Genomic DNA, 19,468 nt, shown 5'->3' with positions numbered 1-19,468 from the left:
AGAAGGGACAGTGATGCAATAGAGTGGTCACAAATGGGATCTTTGAAATCATTCGTGTTGGGTTCTAATCCCCCCTCTATCACTTACTGAGTAATCTTGGGCACATTAGTTAAATGTTCTGGGCTTGTTTCCATGTCTGTAAAATGCAGATAATGAAGTGCAGTTCCTTGGATGGCCAAGCTTAAATAAAATAATACTTGTTTTTCAATTAGCTCCTAGTCAATTTGGGCTAAATATCCACAATACCTTTTATCTATGAAATATGATCATCACAATCAACACTTTTGGAAACATACCATCAGTGTAACGTTCTGTAATTAGAGACATAGACTCTGAACAAAATTGGATAAAACCTGGCCTCAGTCACAGTATTTATTATGTCTAAAAGTTTTATGATGTATGCAAGTGAACCTTTAGGATTTCACGTCCTGATGATTAATTGTGGAAGCATCCAAAGAAGCAACTTACGATCCAAGTGGCTAGTAGATATTTCACAAGGCCTGTTTGAGAAACCTCTCCACGCCTGTGGAAACTTTCAGAAATTAATTCCAGCAGTAAATTGCTGAAAGCATTCTTTGGATTGAGTGGGGAGGGATTAAGCTAGGCAAAGCCAGGGATGTGGGAGGGACCTGCCAGCTTTAACAGTTCCTCAAATAAGGTTGGAAAGGGCAGTTTCTTAGGAACATGTATGTCAACAGCTGCACCTTGTTAGTGACAGATGTGGGATAGAAGCATCTTTCCTAAACAAGCCCAGGAGACATCTTTTCCGCTGACCTGGGTGTCTCAGGAAAGGTGGGCAGGCAGGGTGAAGGGAAGGACTAAGGCTTCAGAGGCGATGACATGGGCAGTGGGGTGGGTGGATTTGTATGTATGAACCGTATCCATGGATTCACAAAATGCTAGAGGCCGATGTGTTCTACCATATTTCTATAGATGGGATATTAAGGGCCAGTAAGGGAATATCATTTGCCTAAATTTGTAACGGAGCAGGACCCTCTGGGATCTTCCTGGGACAGGCCTTCCCCCATATCCCCTGCTTTATCTTCTCTGTGAAGTACATAGATAAGAGTATTTGATGCACATTTCCTGAGTTTTTTTTACGGATGTGAAAACCCTGCACCAAATGGAAGATTTTAACTACTTGATGACCATGAGCACACAGCCCCCAGGCCTCCTGGAGCCTAAGGACTGATAATGTTAACCCCTGTGACACTGCCCTGTTCTTTCACCATCAGCCAGTCAGAGAACTGTGCATGAGCTGATCACATACCCTGTGACCGCCCACCCCCTCAGCTGGCTTTTAAAAATGCTTTGCTGAAACCCTTCAAGAGCTCGAGGTTTTTTAGAGGATGAGCCACCAGTCTCTTTGCATGGCCCTGCAATAAATCTTTTTCTGCTCCAAACTCCTATGTTTCAGTTTGTTTGGCTTTACTGTTCATTGGGCACGTGAACTTGCACTAACAAATTCATAGCACAGACAGAGACAGAGCCAGAAGCAACCAGGCTTCTTGACTTGCCTCTTGCAGGCCTCTACCTAATGGGAATGCATGGCTGAGGATCACAGGCTTGTCTCTAGTTGGTCCTATGACAGCCTGCAATGCTTATCTAATACGCTTTTATTAAAATGGGCTAAATTTTAGAGTTACTTTAGTGTTTATTATGCATCCACTATGTGCTCAGCACGGTGCTATGTGTTTGCTGTAAGGAAAACAATGTTTAGTAAACTTTGGTCTTTGTGATTGAGGAGCTTATTTTTAGATTCATTGATAACAGATTTATTGTGTATGCTCCATACCAAAGTAGATAGAGCATGAGATGGTCTCAGCCTACACAGAGAGGCAGGAATACATTCCAGTGTAGGGAGAACAGCAGAGGGTAAAAGAGGGAGAAATGAATTCCAGAAACCATTAGTTCAGTTCAGTATCCCTTTGTCAAGTGTCCGTCACGTGTCAATAACCGTGCTATAGGATTTGCATTGGTTATTAACTTTAAAACAGACAGATGTATTACAATGTAGGTGCATTTCCTCCTCCCTTTTAGAGATATGGAAACAAACTTGGAGAGGTTACGTTCCTTGTAGATTTCACATTTGGAAAGCGGTAATGCTGGGATTTGAACGCAGGTCTCCTTGTCCCCAAATCTAACATTCACGCAACCATATTTCAGCTGCTGCTACATCTCAGACATAATGTTTAACTTCCCCTGAGGTCATTGTCTCACACCTCAGCCCAATTTCCCTTGCTGTGTGAATCTTTCCTAGGATTCACAGTTCTTCTGCAGGGGCCGAATTAAGTATGTACGTACTTTTTTGAGTTCCGACAACACTTCGTATAGACCCGACCAGACTGTGGACTCCTGACGGTGTAAGGTCTTCTGTGGCTCAGTGCCCTGGCACAAAGTGATTTTGAATAAAAGTGGCCTTCTCCCCTGGCAGTTATCACACGGTGTTGTGACTGCCTTGTTTTCAATTCTTCTAATTGTGGCTACTCTTTATATTTCACTATTGAAGAGTGTATTTGCTGCTCAAACGCTTGTTCTTTTCTCTGTGTGATGGTGAGACAAAATACTGTCCTGTAGTTCCATTAATGAGTGATTTTACAACATTTATAACATTGGCTTTGAACTGAATATTATATCAATGCCTCTCTCACTTTTCTTTCTTCTTTCTTTCTTTTTTTTTTTTTGCTCCCAAATAAGGGTATGACCTCTATCACTTTTGAGCCACTGGCTGTGTCTGAAATAAATTTAAATCTAAAATAGTGCGAGAATAATCTTAAATTTATTTCTTATCATTTCTAGGCCTGGGGCCTAAAGCTTGTTATTTGTTAAGGATATAATCTATAGGATGGCAAATTCCACCATTTTTTGTGATGTTTTGTGTTGCCGTGTTCTGCCGCTAGAGGACAGTATCATCCCTCAATTCATGTCTTTTGCACTAAAAATTGCATAGTTTGGATGAGTGGGAAATCAGGGAACAGGGAGAGTTTGCAGAAAAAATTTTAGATACTAGTAAATATAGTAAAACCCTGGAAACATTGCCATAGTTGACAAAACTTGAGTTCTGGTCTAGGCTTGGACTGCTTGCTCTGTGACCTTGAGTGAGCCCCTTCTCTTGCCAGGCTTCTTGGCATAAAATGAGAGGGTAAAACCAGATTAACTCTAAACTCTATGACATCTAAATTCGAATAAAATCAAACTAGTAGAAAGGTCTTTTGATGGCATTATGTAGAATTCTATCTTGCTTCTTTTCAACCAAGCTCATGTTTCTGGATATCAATGTTTAGCCATCTATGCATAATTCCTTCTTCTTCTCATCGATAGTTTATTGTATTTCATTATAAATTCATTCTTGTACATGATATGCTTTTTATCTCAAAGGAAACTGGTTTAGAGTTTGTGCTTGGTTCACATGCAAGGCAAAGAGAAACTCATTTTAGGCTCACTTATTCTCAGCATTAAGAAGCTAAGCACACCATTTTTGAATATTACAGCTATCTTCACCTGAAAAGAGACAGTTTCTTCTGCATCTGTGGTTAATGCTAATTAATGGTTCATCATAAACAACTTACACTATATACATACTTTGCCCCCAAATCAACTTTTACCTATTTTTAGGAATGAAAAAAAAGAAGAAAAAGCCAAGCTTCAGGGAAGATAAGTTCTTGAAACCTGACAGTTTCCAGATAATGTCAGAATATGATTGCAAGAAAAATAATATGAAATGTACATTAACATAAATCTATAACTGCTCAACTTGATGAAAAATATCACCATAAAATTCTGCCATTACTGAACCACGCAATATGTTTTTCTATATGACATTTTGTGAGAATGAATAAATTATCTGAGAATGTGTTTGCATCAAAAATACAGAATTTTATAATAAACACATAAATCATTCAAGCATTTTCCAGCAAGATGCCTGATCCAAAAAACGGGGGCATTCATATTACTTTTCCCCTTTTCAGCTCCTTTCTCTGTACAGTACCTTAGAGCTCTGGGTGGTAATACAAAACCATCAATTATGGAAGTGCAGGAAAAGAAGACATGAAGAAATAACTCTTATTGAAGAAGTTTTCCAGGCAACCTACAAGCTCAACTCCTGTGAGTCTTGCTTTCACTGAGGTCATCTCTGCAGTTATGATTTCAGTTTACATTGGGGTCTACTTTTAAAAAAAGTCATATTTTATAGCCGTGGTACTTGGATATCAGCCAACAACCCTTATAAAATTGACAGCACTAACTTAGCTCTGAAAGATGTGTCTTTCTTGCACTCCCGGAGGAATTTCTTTGCTCTTTTTTTATTTTGGGTAATTAATTTCACATAAAAAAAGCGTGATTGCCTTTTTGCTTAGGTTACCGGGAAGCTTAGAGAAAAACTAGCAGTTTAATTGTAATAGAATGTAGTGATGTGTGCCCGCGCATCCTGAATTTTATCTTTACCTTAGTCTTACAGTCTATCTAGATACTTCCTACGATTTAAAACATTTTTCTTCCATTTTACCGTGCAAGTTTTTGTTGACTACTCCAAATATTTGTAAGCTGAGGCAAAGTGTAGATGAATAGTTGTGATGTTGGGATTTATAATAGGAAATATATGTTTGGTCTTCGTCCCTGTGTCTGGCACAGAGCTCCTAAATCCCTTGGAATTTCATAGTGATGAGAGCTATCAAGGTGTCTTTTGTTATGTTAAGGAGGTGACTTTTGGACTCCATCTAATGATGGGGACTGGCTGTCAGTGGTGCCTAGCCGAAGACCACGGGATCAAAGGGTTAGAACTTACAGTCCCCTACGTCAACCCCCCACCCCCGCCCCGCACCCCAGGGAGAGGAGAGTGGCTTGAGATTGAGTTCAATCCACAATGGCCAATGATTTAATCAACCATGCCTATGTAATGAAGCCTCTATAAAACCCCCAAAGTTTGGAGTTTGAGAGATTCAGGAAGCATAGAAGATCCCTGCCCTTTCCCCGTACCTCCCCTTATATGTCTCTTCCATCTGGCTGCTCCCGAGTTATATCCTTTTACAATAAACTGGGAATTTAATAAGTAAAATGTTTCTCTGAGTTCTGTGAGCCACTCTAACAAATTAATCGAACCTAAGGAGGGAGTGGTTGGAACCTCCAATCTATAGAAACACAGGTGACAATCTGGGCTTGTGACTGGCATCTGAAGTGGTGGTGAGGTACGGTCTTGTAGGACTGAGCCCTTAACTTGTGGAATTTGGTGCTGTCTCTGGGTGGCTAGTGTGAGAATTGGATTGAATTGTAGGATACCCAGCTGGTATCCAGAGAATTGCTTGATGGTGTGTGGGTGGAAACTGCACCCCTGCGTACGTTGGAATTGGAATTAGAACCATCCTGATAGTCACACAGACATATTAATATATGTAGAATAGTGGTCAAAGAAGATTCTGCAATCAAAGAAATGAAGGTGCATGTCTATAGTGAACTATGAAAAAAAGAGGGGAATTGTGAAATCCATTTCTTGTCTGCTTTCTCCCCAGGACTCATTTCTCAATAAATTGCCTATAAAACTTCTATTAGGACTTAGGACATTTATATATCAAACGTTTATGATCTGCTCTGGGATGCCTCTGTGCTCTGCTCCTTTCCTCTGTCAAGAGGCATGAAAAAACTTCCTCTACGTAATTCATGTGGTCTTCTAAGGACTAAAATACATCCGTTAATGGAGAAAAGCTCTGAATCAAGTGCTGTGTGCATGGAAGGCATTTACGTGTTTAAGGACTAAAGAGGCACTGATAGGAAATCTCCCCTATTTTGAGAGGTTTAGGAGAGGTCTAGAGGGAAGATAGACAGGGCTCTGTCAGGCTGTGCAGGATGGAGAGGAGAGATGGAGGAGGGAACAGCTCTTGTTTCCTGCCTCTGCTAATTCAGTTGAATTGATGAGTCATAAAAGCCCTGCCCACTTCCCATTTCAGGAGGAGGAAAGTAAGACTCAGAAAGGTTAGGTGCCTTACTTAAGGTAACACAGCCAGGGAGTAGTAGAGCCTGGGCTTGGGCTCCTCTCATTGCTCCTTCCACCTTGCTTCCCTTGTGCATATCTTCCCTTTGAGCCTCCAGGTCCACTGTTCACCTTGTCCACCCTGCTCCACCCCACCCTCCATCCTGGGAGACCAACCAGCACATGCAGGCTACCTTGCCCCGTGGTTTCAGGTTGGGTTCAGCCATTGGGAAGTCCCAACAGGAGATCAGAGGAAGGTTGGAGAGGGAGGTTGGGGCATGTATTCCCTTGACTCCCACCCTGGGAGGTCCACATGGACTGGTGGTGTTCCTCAACCAGTGGTCACTGCTTCTCTCAAGGTGGTGAGCTCCTTCTGGTTTTCTGTAGCTGTCTCCTCATCCTTTTGGGCTTAGGGGTGGTGACAGCACCACTGCTGTTGGCCCCAGTTTCTGCATCGCCCCTCATTCTCCTCCTACACCTCACACACCTTACTCAATAGTTCCTTTGTAAATAAACCTCCTTCAATTATCCTAATTTGGGTGTGTGCCATCTGTTTCCTCTTAGGACCCTAACTATTACACTTTCCCGTTAAAGAAAATGTGATGTTAATAATATGTTATAGAATATAGCATCAGACACATAAAAGATGAATTCGATGTTTCAGTTACTGGGAAATGTAAATCATGGGATTGTCATCTTTTCTAACTGAACATTGTAAGAGAATATGGGGACATTGGGGGAAATGATGAGAGAAGCTATAATGCATAGGATCCAATTAAATTTCTTTGGCTATCCTCCATTTGTGCTTCTAGCACAACTGAAATTGATTATTTCCTTTCAGGTTCTTACCTGTATCTTTATCTCCAAATTGAGTTGCTTTGCCGGAAGCTTTAAAATCTATTTTCATGTTAATTAATCAGCATTTTAAAATTAGATTTCTATCTTGCAATTTTACCGAGGGGGATGCTTAGAGAAATAACTTAGTTATATATCTGATGCAACCCATATGTTTCAAAACAAGTTCTTTCCCAAATTGCACAACATGGAATATGACTTTTCACGATCAAGTTCTTCATTAATAAGGTAAGGTGATAAAAATACATAAGATGTGAGAGACTCTTTCCAAAATTAGTTATTTCATGAAGGTTAATTCAATAGATAACCTTGTTGAAGAAATCTGTGACCACAGACAAAAATGTAAGAGGATCTTGGAAGCAAAGAAAGATGCAAATATATTTCAAACTTTGTGATTTGACTTTACCTTTAACATGTTGGCCTCTGATATCCCTGGAAATGGGTTGTTCCACCTGTAGAAGACAACGTGGCACCATTATTTCTTAAATTGTGACTATACCATCTCATGACCTGCCACTCAGTATATAACTGTAATCTGATGATTCCCAAGGATAAAGGCATAAGTCCCTGGACTCATCATTCTTATAGATCACCCTATGAGTATGGGAGGCAATCAGTCAATATGTGTAAATACGTGTAAATACATGTACCACTGTGCCAGCAATGAGGGTAGTGGCCTCAGGTGGTAATTTGGCATAAAAATACTTGGTTTGAGATCCAGTCCAATCTTATTGCTGTGAAACTTTGGAAAAGCATTTACCATATTATGAGCCTTAGATTTTTCATCTTTTTAATAGGGAAAATATTTAGTCAATCATGTCATTGAATTATTGTGAAGATCAACATACATGATCAAGTCCATGAAAGCGATGGAGCAGGCAGATCAGAGTGTGGCCTCGTGTGGAGGCCCGTGTTGGGATTTCACCTCCATCATGTGCTGGCTATGAGAACGTGGCCAGTCATTTAACCTTCCAAGCCTCAGTTTCCTCATCTGTGAAATGGAGGTAACAAAAGAACTGATACCTCACAAGGGTGGCAGGACTACATGAGACAGGCAATGTGCCTAGAACAGGAAAGGACACAAATGAAGCTGAATACTCGTTAGCTGTCATTATTAATAGTAGTAAAGGTGTTGCTGAACTATTAAGGGCTGGCTGTACAATCATTAAGCGTGAGAGTGAAGAAGATGATAGAGACAACCTAATGATGCCCCATGCCTTTGAAAGCCTTTAAGCCTAGATCAGTATTGGGGTCTACGATGGTTAGTTTTATGTGTCAAATGGACAGGGTCACAGGGTATCCCGATATTTGATTAAACATTATTTCTCGGTGTGTCTGTGAAAGTGATTCCAGATGAGATTAGAATTTGGATCAGTAGACTGAGTAAGGCATATTGCCCTCCCCAATGCCGGTGGGCATCATTCAGTCCATTGAGGGCCTGAATAGAATGAAAAAGGAGGCGAAAGGAGAATTTGATCTCTCTGCCTGACTGTTGACCAGGGACGATGGTCTTCTCCTGCCCTCGATGACTGAGATTTACGTCATTGGTTCTCTTGGTGCTCAGGCCTTTGGACTCAGGCTGGAACTTATGCCTATGACTTTCCTGGGCCTCCAGCTTTCAGATGGCAGATTGTGGGACTGAGCCTCCATAATCACTAATTTATTTATATGTATGTGTATATGTATCTATGTCTATGGCTATATATGTCTATATGTTTCTGTCTTTCTATCGTATCTATCCTATCATCTCTCTATCACCTATCTATCTATCTATCTATCTACCTATCCATCATCTACCGCCTATGTTTCTAGAGAACCCTGACTAATAGAGAGTCTTAGTGTTACACTTTATTGGTGCCAAGTTGAGTTGGCCGAGGTGGATGGGGAGGAAGGGTCACTGAACGCCCTGTTACCTCATGTCTTAATGTTCAACGTCCACCTCTTCCTCTGTGGAACACTGAAACACCTTATTTGTGCTTGGAAAGTGGTGGCTCTTCTGCTGGCCAAGTTAGCCAAGACTTGAGTGTGGTTTGGGTTTGCTGTTGTTACGGCCTCCTTCATCACACCATCAGCTTCCAACTCCACCGGGGTATGGAGCCTGGTGTGCTGGGTTTTTATTTTAATTTTTTATGGTAGCTTTTTTTTTTTTTTTAACATCTTTATTGGAGTTTTGCAAGGTTCTTGTTGCATCCTCAGCTTTCTGCCTTCCCTGGGCACCCGCCCTGCAGAGCAGGTCTCTCCCAATGCTCTTTCCCACCTGCCATTGCCAGCCTGGAGCAGGAGAGGTTCTCCATTGTCTCTGTCTCAGCTGGGCTGTGCGTGATTAGGGTATTAGGGATGGGGCTTCCTTAGTGTTTCTGTTCTTTTCCCCTTTGGTGGCCAGTGTCCATTTTCCCTTTTGAACATTTGGATCCATTTGGATCTTTCCCATGAGAGAGTTTCTTTGCATTGCATCTTCCCCAGAGGGAGGTACCCTCTGATGATATTAGCATAGGATCCCGGGCCTAGAAATATTTCCTGCCCCTCCCCCAGGGCTACTCCCATTTTTCTATCCAATAAATATTTACTAGTGCCTTCTTTATACCTGTATCAATGCTGGATTATGAGGGAACAAAGAGGAATAAGAACTTGGATGGTGAAGGGAGACTCAGACAGGCATGCAGTTCTGAGTTTACAATATATTATAACACAGGTTTAATTATAACAGAAGTTTTTCAGCCTCAGCATCATTGAGAGTTGGGGCCGGATAATTCTCTGCTGTGAGGGCTGCCCTGTGCTTTTGCAATATACTGAGCGGCATCCCGGCCCTCCACCCAGTACGTGTCAGTAGCGCTCCCCAAGTCTTGACAACCAAAAGTGTCTCCAGGCATTGTAAATGACCACTAGGGGTCAAAATGGTCTCGGATCAGAACTACTGATTACAGTGCAATGTGTTACTGATGTCAAAGGCACATACCCTGAGAAAACCATAATTCAAAAAGAGTCATGTACCAAAATGTTCATTGCGGCTCTATTTACGATAGCCAGGACATGGAAGCAACCTAAGTGTCCATCGAGAGATGAATGGATAAAGAAGATGTGGCACATATATACAATGGAATATTACTCAGCCATAAAAAGAAATGAAACTGAGTTATTTGTAATGAGGTGGATAGACCTGGAGTCTGTCATACAGAGTGAAGTAAGTCAGAAGGAGAAAAACAAATACCGTATGCTAACACATATATATGGAATCTAAGAAAAAAAAATGTCATGAAGAGATTAGTGGTAGGACAGGAATAAAACACAGACCTACTAGAGCATGGACTTGAGGACATGGGGAGGGGGAAGGGTAAGCTGTGACGAAGTGAGAGAGTGGCAGGGACATATATGCACTACCAAATGTAAATTAGATAGCTAGTGGGAAGCTGCCGCATAGCACAGGGAGATCACCTCTGTGCTTTGTGACCACGAGAGGGGTGGGATAGGGACGGTGGGAGGGAGGGAGATAAATTAGATAGCTAGTGGGAAGCTGCCGCATAGCACAGGGAGATCACCTCTGTGCTTTGTGACCACCGAGAGGGGTGGGATAGGGAGGGTGGGAGGGAGGGAGACGCAAGAGGGAAGAGATATGGGAACATAAGTACATGTATAACTGATTCACTTTGTTGTAAAGGAGAAACTAACACACTATTGTAAAACAGTTATACTCCAATAAAGATGTTCAAAAAAAAAAAAAAAGGCTGCTTTGCATTGCTTCCTCCAGAAGGCTTCTTAAAAGCCTCTGGCTGGACTAAGTGATGCAGCTCCCTGCTCTTTGCACCCTGTGTCACTTCTGTCTTAACACTTTGTATTACATCACAACTGCCTGTTTGGGCCAATGCCTCCTCCATTAGACTGTGGGCATTGGCTCATTTTTTTTAATCCCCATTGTGGAACATAGTGCTTTGTACACAGCAAGCGCTCAATAAATGAAAAGATGGACAGTGGTCTAGTGGTTTAAGACAGTTGTAACCAGTCTAAGGAGTCATCGTAAGAACTGGCCCCTGTAAGGATTGTTGAAGATCCATTTCACAGAGAGTTTAATCTCAACATAAACGTGCAAAACGAATTAGAATTAACTCCTGAGAATGAGGTTATAATAAAAAAAATCTGCTTACCATAAAAACTTGATTATTCAAACACTGATTATAAAAGCAAAATTCCTTTTTTATCTGAATCGAGGCCAAGTCCTTATTTAATTAATTTATAAGACAACTTCCCTCCTGGCCAAAATTGTGCTCAAGTCTCCCATATCCTTTTTCTCACAAGATTTCACTTGACTTAATATGTTGAGATTATAGTTCCACTTACAAAGTGACCTAAGTAAAAGAAGAAATTTATAACAGAAAGCTACAAAGATAATATGAAAGGATATAAAGTAATACAAATGGAGACAAATTCTGGCATAGTTGTTTTAAAAAAAATCAAATAAGAATTATTATTTTTTTAAAAAGCATTCTTCTCATGAAGGTTGACTTACATGGAAAGGGGGATTAATTATCAGTGATTTTTGAGGGAAAGAAAAGCTTAACTTTTTAGGTCAGAATTTTCTACTCTTTATAACCAGACAAGAACTTGTGTCTTTCGCCTCTGGCCCAGTGACTCTAAAATTCCTATTGTTCCCTGAATATGCTTCGTGCTTTAGTAGTGAGAGCCCTGAAATGTCCTCCTCCCTGTCAAACAGCCCCCTGTGGGGCTGCCCTAGTTTCACATCTTGGGAATAGTAGCAAATATTCACGTGACAACTTTGAGGAACAGACTGGAAAAGGGTTCCATGTGAATAGAGATCAAACTGGGAAAGAAGACTGTGTCTCTTTTCCTATTAATATTTCAAGCTATTCATATTTCAAGGTTCAGATCAAATGACTGAGAGTTTGTTTGTTCATTTCTATCCAGTTAACCCATATCTGTTGAAAACTTCTTACATAAAGGCACTGTGCTGGGTACTGGCGCTAAAATGGTCCCTGTCCTCATGGAGGTGTCATTTAGTAACGGATTGCTTTGTGCCAGGCACTGTGTTTTGTATGTCTTATCATAACGCTATGAGATTTTATAGCTAAGACAGTAAAGGCTCAGAGAAGGTAAATATTGGAGCCATTAAAATAGAGATTATAACATTTGTCTTGCAAGGTCATTTTAAGGATTAAATGTCATTCATTCATTCATTTATTGCCATCTATCCTCCGAAAGACCTTCCCTGACTGCCCTGCTTTCATTATTTTTTCAAAGCACTCATCACTTGACATATTGTCTTTGTATCTATTATTTATCTATTTATTTATCACAGGCCTCCTCCCACTAGATGTAAGTTTCACGAGAGCAGGGCCTTGGTGGTTTACCCATGCCTATAATTTTGTCTGGTCCATGGCAGGCACCCAACACATATGTCTTGAGTGAATTTGTTGAGTGAATGATTCAGGTGTTTAGCTTGGTGTCTGTGTAAAGAGGAAGTGTTCAGTATTTTATCCCTTATCTTGCTCTCCCAATCTCTCTTGGCTGTGTTCTGTGTAAATGACATTATTTGGTAAAATTTGTAGTTTCCTTTTCTTGTCAATATTTAACAGAAACCCTCAAGTTAAATAGGTAAACTATTTGAACAGATAATGCACAAGGAAGATGTGTTATAAATATTCAAAAGCATGTTCACACTCACTAATAAATGTGCTACAGATTTTAAAAAAGAACAGTGAAATCTCTTTTTGGTTCTTTTAAATTATGATTACAAATGTAATATCCAGTTTTGGTGAGAATTCTATGAGGTGGAAATTCCAACATAGGGCTTCTGGGAGGGTACACTGAAATGATTTTTCAGGAAGAAATTTTACAACATGTACTTAAAAGCATTTAAAATGTTTTCACTCAATGGTTAAGTAAAATAATTAAAAATCTTGTAATGGGGAGTGATGTATCTGTAAAGATTATGCTTATTAATGCTTGTTTTGTCACATGGGAGATTGTTTTATGACTGAAAGTTAACGTGACAAGGAAAGAAAACTGGTATATACTATACAATAAGGACTCCCTTGCGTGAAACATATCAGCATAGAAAACACTGACATGAAATGTACCCAAAATGTTATGACTGATAGCCCTGCAACCCCAGGGATGATTAACTTGTATCTTACGCATTTCTGCGTTAAGAAAATTACACATTAGCAAAAGTGTTATTACAAATAAAATTCGATATGTGTTTAGAGCATTTACAATTACAAGATATTTTCATAAGATTATCTTTTGTGGTCTCAACAGCTTTTTGAAGTAAGCATGGCAGAGATTTTTATTCTTATTTTTTAGATGGGTTTACAAAGAGGCTCAGAGAAGTTGTTTGACTTACTGTAGTCCCTTGGTATCTGTAGGGGATTGGTTTCAGGAACCCCCATGAATATAAAAATCTGTGGATACTCAAGTCCTTTATATGAAATAGCATAGTATTTGGAAATAACCTACACACATACTCCTGTATACAGTTGACCCATGAACAACATGAGTTTGAACTGTGTGGGTCCACTTATACTTGGATTTTTTTCACTAAGTACATACTATGGTGTTACTCAATCCTTGGTTGGCTGAATCATCTCTAGATTACTTATAATACCAAATACAATGCAAATGCTATGTAAATAGTTGTAAATACAATGTATATACTACGTATATAGTCGCTGGCATGTGGCAAATTCAAGTTTTCCTTTTTTGGAACTTTGTGGAATTTTTTTTTTAATCCTTGGTTGAATCTGCAGATGGGGAACTGGCAGATATGGAAGGCTGACTGTACTTATTACCACATAATTAGCAGTTGGAATCTTTGGGCCTAAAATCTGGGCAAAATGATAAGTTATTATCAAAAAGCTTTGAGTTTCAATTCTGCTTCCGGAGAACAGGATGAGCATTAGATGAGGTGCAGGTGAAAGCCTGATGCCTGGCTCGCAGAAAATCTTCAACAAATGTTCTTCTCCCTTCTAGGCTTGGGGAGCCACAGGCAGGGGCTACAGAACCATGATCCCACCAGTCTAATCCCCCCGTACCTCATTGAGCTTGACCTGCTCACCACCTAACAAGATGCCTTGGGAATGAGAGATGGGGAAGCTCTTGGCTGCTAGGATGTGCTCTCGTATGTTTGGTTCATACGGTCAAGCCTTTACTCACTTCTTCCAGCCTCATCCAGGTTTGCCTGTCTGTGGGGATAGAGGTCTTGGCATCTAAGGAAAGGGGCGTGTCCATCACACCCTTGAAATAACGTGTATCTGTGAGAAGAGAAAAAATTTAAGGTCATACTTTACATGGCTCAGCATATTATAATTTATAAACTATTTGCCTGTCTACAAACTCATTGAATCATCACAATATAGGTATGAGGCAAGTAATTCTACTTCCACTTAATGGATGAAGAGACTGAGGTTCAAAGAGGAGAAATCACTCCTCTTGGTCCATGCACGTAAATGTCAAAGTCTGGACCTGAACATTCTTCATTCTTTTATACACTTGGAGAATTCTACTCATCTGTCAAGGCTTAGGCTGTGTCATGCCCTTTGAAAATCTTCCTAGACGCCCGCACACCACCCCTGGCTCTCTTTTTCATGTCATATACTTAATTATATACTTAACATAATTATATACATTATCGACTTAACTTAGTCTATCATACTTATCTGTTTATCTGTCTTTCTGCCATTAGATTGTGACCTTCCTGAGAACATGGATTATGCTTTGTTTATCTTTATGTCACTTGAACAACCTTAACGTGATAACTGGCACACTGTAGATACTCAGTAAATGCGTGCTGAGTAACTGAAGAAAGGAATATCATTATTATTTACAAGGTGATTCTCCCCAGTGGATTCATTTCAGTAGATCAGGCTCTCAGAAATCACAAATGCTTTCTCTTTTCCCTTACAGCAGTGTGCTTTACCTAAGGTTCGGAGAACTTCCTGGAGCTGCCCAAAGCACCCCAGTTAGAAAGAGGCAAAGGTGGATTTATTTGTAATAAGGTCTTCTTTCTCTTAAAAAGCTTGGCTTTGCTGCCATGCCCTAGTGCCACTCATATGCTGGTTACTGGCAAGACATATCAGCCATATTAAAAAGTCTTCCCTTTTACTGTAATCTCCTCTATGCAAACTTTGTCTTAACAGGGATGTTGCCCACATTCCTGCTGGTCAATCTTCTGTCATGCTCATCAGTTGTTTCTAGGACTCAAGATGAGCATCATGATAATAATAACCAATAGTCATAGAGCTCTGACTCTGTGTTAAGTCCTCTGGTGAGAACTCAGCATGCATCATACATGTGATCTTCAAAAAACACTCTGGAGGTAAGTTCTGTTATTATGAACTCTGTTTTCTGATAGAGAAAATGATATTTAGATGCTTGCTCAAGGTCACACAGCTAATAAGACATAGAAGCATGATTTTAAACTAGAGCTGTTTAATTCAGAACCTGCCGCTTTAGTTGCTATGCATTATTGCAGCATGGACATGCATTTTCAGATTTCAGCCCCCAAATGTTACCTGCATATTCAGGTTCCTTTATAGGCCTGGCTGGTAAAATTTTCACTGATTGCCGTGCTTCTACCATATGAAGCTCAGGGTCTTCATAGTCCTCATCTGTGTGGCCTTTTGCTCCATCGAGGACTGCTGCTAATTTCCTTCCCTAAGGAGGGAACATTTGAGTGAGTCAAGGAAAGGTACAATAATGACAAAGATTATAGACTACCATGCTAGCTAGGGGAGTAATATTGATTCTCTTAGCTTGGAGTTAAAGATTTAAGAGTCTGGGGTCTGAGGCAGTTAAATTCTTGTAGTAGGCAGAATTCTAATGATATCCCTAGAATGACATCAGCATTATGGTGGTGTGAGACACGCCCTTTGTCTCACCCCTTCAATCTACAACTAGTAAAACATCCATAACTCAACAAAGCTTCCTCTGCCCAAGACACCAGGACTCCAGAGAGACCCACATGTTTGTACATCTGAAGGTAGGTAGATCAGAATACATAGAGAGGGTAGAATCAGGGGAACAGTAGAGGTGGTGCCCATAATCCTGACCCCCCAGAAAACCTGGTGGCAGAGGTGGTAAACGACTCTTACTTCCTGGCTACATTGGTGCCCATGGCCACAAGGAACTGGGCAGCAGCAGAACCTGCCAACTCCAGGTGCGCCTGTGATTCTGGCACCCCCTGCCTGTGGCTCCCCATCCCTTGCTATAGTAGCATTGCCGGTAACCCAAGCAACACTTGGACATGAAGATGCCAGTAGCAGCAGTGACATTGACATCAGCAAGGCACCAGTGATCCCAGAGGCATAAGCAGCAATGACAAGGGCACCAGTGAAAACTCTGGTAGAGGCAGTGGAGGGTGGAAACTGCTGATTCTCAAATGGAGCCAGAGGCAGCTCAGAGAAGAAAAAACAAAAATGTGCTATAGCAGCACCTACTGAAAAACAAACGAAAGGTCTCTAATTACCAATCTGTGGAACTGTTAGAATCAAAGTAAACAAAGCTTTACCTAAACAAGAGAGGTGTTTACTACTTCAGATGCACTGGTAGAGGAACAACTCATCAAGCACCATGAAAAACCATGGTAACACAGTATCACAAAGTGAATATGACAGTTATCCAGAAACCAAATTTAAGTCACAGGAGACTGTGATCTAACTGATAGAGTTAAAAATAGCTGTCATGAGGAAACTCAACAAACCATAAGAAAACTCAGAAAGCAATTCAATGAGCTCAGGAATAAAACCAGTGACAGAAGGAATACTTTACCAAAGAGACTAAAACTCTAAAAAATAGTCAAACAGAAATTCTGGAGCTTGAGAAAATAAATGAGATGAAGAATGCTTTAGAAAGCATTGGAAATAGAGCAGATAATGTGGAAGAGAGAATCAGTGAGCTCAAAGATAGAAATTTAAAAATGATTCAGGTAGAAGAGGAGAGAGAACTAAGATTTTTTTTTAAAATGAAGAAATTCTATAAGAACTATCTGATTCCATTAGACAAAAGCACCATAAGAATAGCGGGTATACCAGAAAAGGAAGAGAGGGAGAAGGGAGTAGAGAGCTTATTTAAAAAAATAATAGCTGAGAACTTCCCAAGCCTGAGGAGGGAACTGGATATACAAGTCCACGAAGCTAATAGAACACCTAATTATCTTAATGGAAAAAGACCTACTCCAAGACACATTATATTAAAACTGTCAAAAGTCAATGATAAAGAAAGAGTATTAAAGGCAGTCAGGGAAAAAAAAACAAGACAGTAACCTACAAAGGTAGTCCCATTAGGCTATCAGCAGATTTCTCAGCAGAAACTCCGTAGGCCATGAGAGAAAGGAATGACATACTCAAAATACTGAAAGATAAAAACTGTGAGCCAAGAATACTCTATCCAGCAAAGTGATCTTTCAGATATAAAGGAGAAATAAAGGCTTTCCCAGACAAATAAAATCTGAGGGAGTTCATTACCACTAGACCTGCCTTACAAAAAATGTTGAAAGGAGCTCTTCTACTTGAAACAAAAAGGTAAAAGAATACAAAACTTTGAGTAATGTGATAAATAGAGAGAATCAGAAAATTGCAACTCTATATCAGAATAGATTGTTAAACACTTAATTATAGCATAAAGGATAAAGGAAAAAACATTAAAAATAACTATAGCTACTTAAATTTGGTAATGAACTCACAACATAAAAAGGGATGTTTCTGTGGCAACAAAAATATGAGGGGGAGAAGAAAAGGATACAACCTGTATAGACAAATGAACTAAACAACATACTACTGAACAAATATTGGGTTAATGGAAAAATTCAAAGGAGAAAAAAAAAACAAACACATGAGGACTAATAAAAATGAAAATATGACATACCAAAACCTATGCATGCAGCCAAAGCAGTACCAAGAGGAAAGGTAGCCATACAGGCCTATCTCAAGAAATAAGAAAATTCTTGAATAAATAATATAACCTTATACATAAAATAGCTAGAAAAAGAAGAGAAAACAAAGCCCAAAGTCAGTAGAAGGAAGAAAATAATAAAAATTAGAGCAGAAGTAAATTAAATAGAGAAAAAAAGACAACAGAAAAAGATGAATGAAACTAAGACCTGCTTCTTTGTAAAGATAAATGAAATGGGCAAACCTTTAGCTAGACATACTAAGAAAAAATGAGAAGGCTTAAATAAATAAAATCTGAAACAAAAGAGAAGTTACAACAAATACCACAGAAATACAAAAGATTATAAGAGACTACTATGAATAGCTATATGCCAACAAATTGGATAACCAAAATGAAATGGATATAAATTCTTAGAATTATATAACCTTCCAAGACTGAATCATGAAGAACTAGATTTTCTGAATAGACTGATCCCTAGTAAGGAGATTGAAGCAGTAATCAAAAACCTTTCAAAAACAAAAGTCCAGGAGACATTCAAGATGGCAGGGGAGTAAGACGTGGGGATCAGCTTCCTCCCCACAAATACATCAGAAATACATCTATACGTGGAACAACTCCTACAGAACACCTACTGAACACTGGCAGAAGACCTCAGACTTCCCCCCCAAAATATATATTTTTTCCTTTTCCTCTTTTTGTGAGTGTGTATGTGTATGCTTCTTTGTGTGATTTTGTCTGTATAGCTTTGCTTTTACCATTTGTCCTAGAGTTCTGTCTGTTGTTTTTTGTTTTTTTGGTATAGTTTTTAGCACTTGTTACCATTGGTAGATATATTTTCTGGTTTGGTTGCTCTCTCCTTTCTTTCTTTTTTTATTACTTTTAATTTTTTAAAATTTTTAATAATTTAAAAATTATTTTAATAACTATTGTATTTTATTATATTTTCTTTCTTTCTTTCTTTCTTTCTTTCTTTCTTTCTTTCTTTCTTTCTTTCTTTCTTCTTCCTTTTCTTTCTTTCTTCTTTCTTTCTTTCTTTCTTTCTTTCTTTCTTTCTTTCTTTCTCTCTTTCTCTCTTTCTCTCTTTCTTTCTCTCTTTCTCTCTTTCTTTCTTTCTTTCTTTCTCCCTTTTCTTCTGAGCCATGTGGCTGACAGGGTCTTGATGCTCTGGCTGGGTGTCAGGCCTGAGCCTCTGAGGTGGGAGAGCTGAGTTCAGGACATTGCTCCACCAGAGACCTCATGGCTCCATGCAATATTAAACGGCGAAAGTGCTCCCAGAGATCTCCATCTCAACGCTAAGACCCAACTCCACTCAACGAGCAGCAAGTTACAGTGCTGGACAGCCTATGCCAAAAAAACTAGCAAGACAGGAATGGAACCCCACCCACTAGCAGAGAGGCTGCCTAAAATCATATTAAGGTCACAGACACCCCAAACACACCACCAGACGTGGTCCTGCCCACCAGAAAGACAAGATCCAGCCTCATCCACAAGAAAACAGGCACCAGTCCCCTCCACCAGGAAGCCTACACAACCCAGTGAATCAACCTCAGCCACTTGGGGCAGACACCAAAAACAATGGGAACTACAAACCTGCAGCCTGTGAAAAAGAGACCAAGGACCTAGAAGAACTAAAGAGGAAACAAAAAGTGATGAACAACACAACAAATGAAATTAAAAATTCTCTAGAAGGAATCAATAGCAGAATAACTGAGGCAGAAGAATGGATAAGAGACCTGGAAGATAAAATAGTGG

The 19,468-nt window shown here is 39.8% G+C and overlaps 1 protein-coding gene across 1 annotated transcript in view; it reads right to left on the bottom strand.

Annotated features, from left to right (window-relative positions):
* Positions 1 to 19,468, bottom strand: part of CLNK (cytokine dependent hematopoietic cell linker) — a gene marked incomplete at its 5' end in the record, with an annotated part of 155,601 nt that overhangs the window by 63,697 nt on the left and 72,436 nt on the right. Inside the window, 3 exon segments of the mRNA XM_024119532.1 lie at positions 7,224 to 7,269; positions 13,982 to 14,079; positions 15,340 to 15,481. Of these exon segments, the coding sequence (XP_023975300.1) occupies positions 7,224 to 7,269; positions 13,982 to 14,079; positions 15,340 to 15,481 (286 nt within the window).

This window comes from Physeter macrocephalus, chromosome 7, assembly GCF_002837175.3.
Source record: "Physeter macrocephalus isolate SW-GA chromosome 7, ASM283717v5, whole genome shotgun sequence".
NCBI lineage: Eukaryota > Metazoa > Chordata > Mammalia > Artiodactyla > Physeteridae > Physeter > Physeter macrocephalus.
Note: the sequence above shows the minus strand (reverse complement) of the source record. Positions and strands in the feature narration are given on the sequence as shown.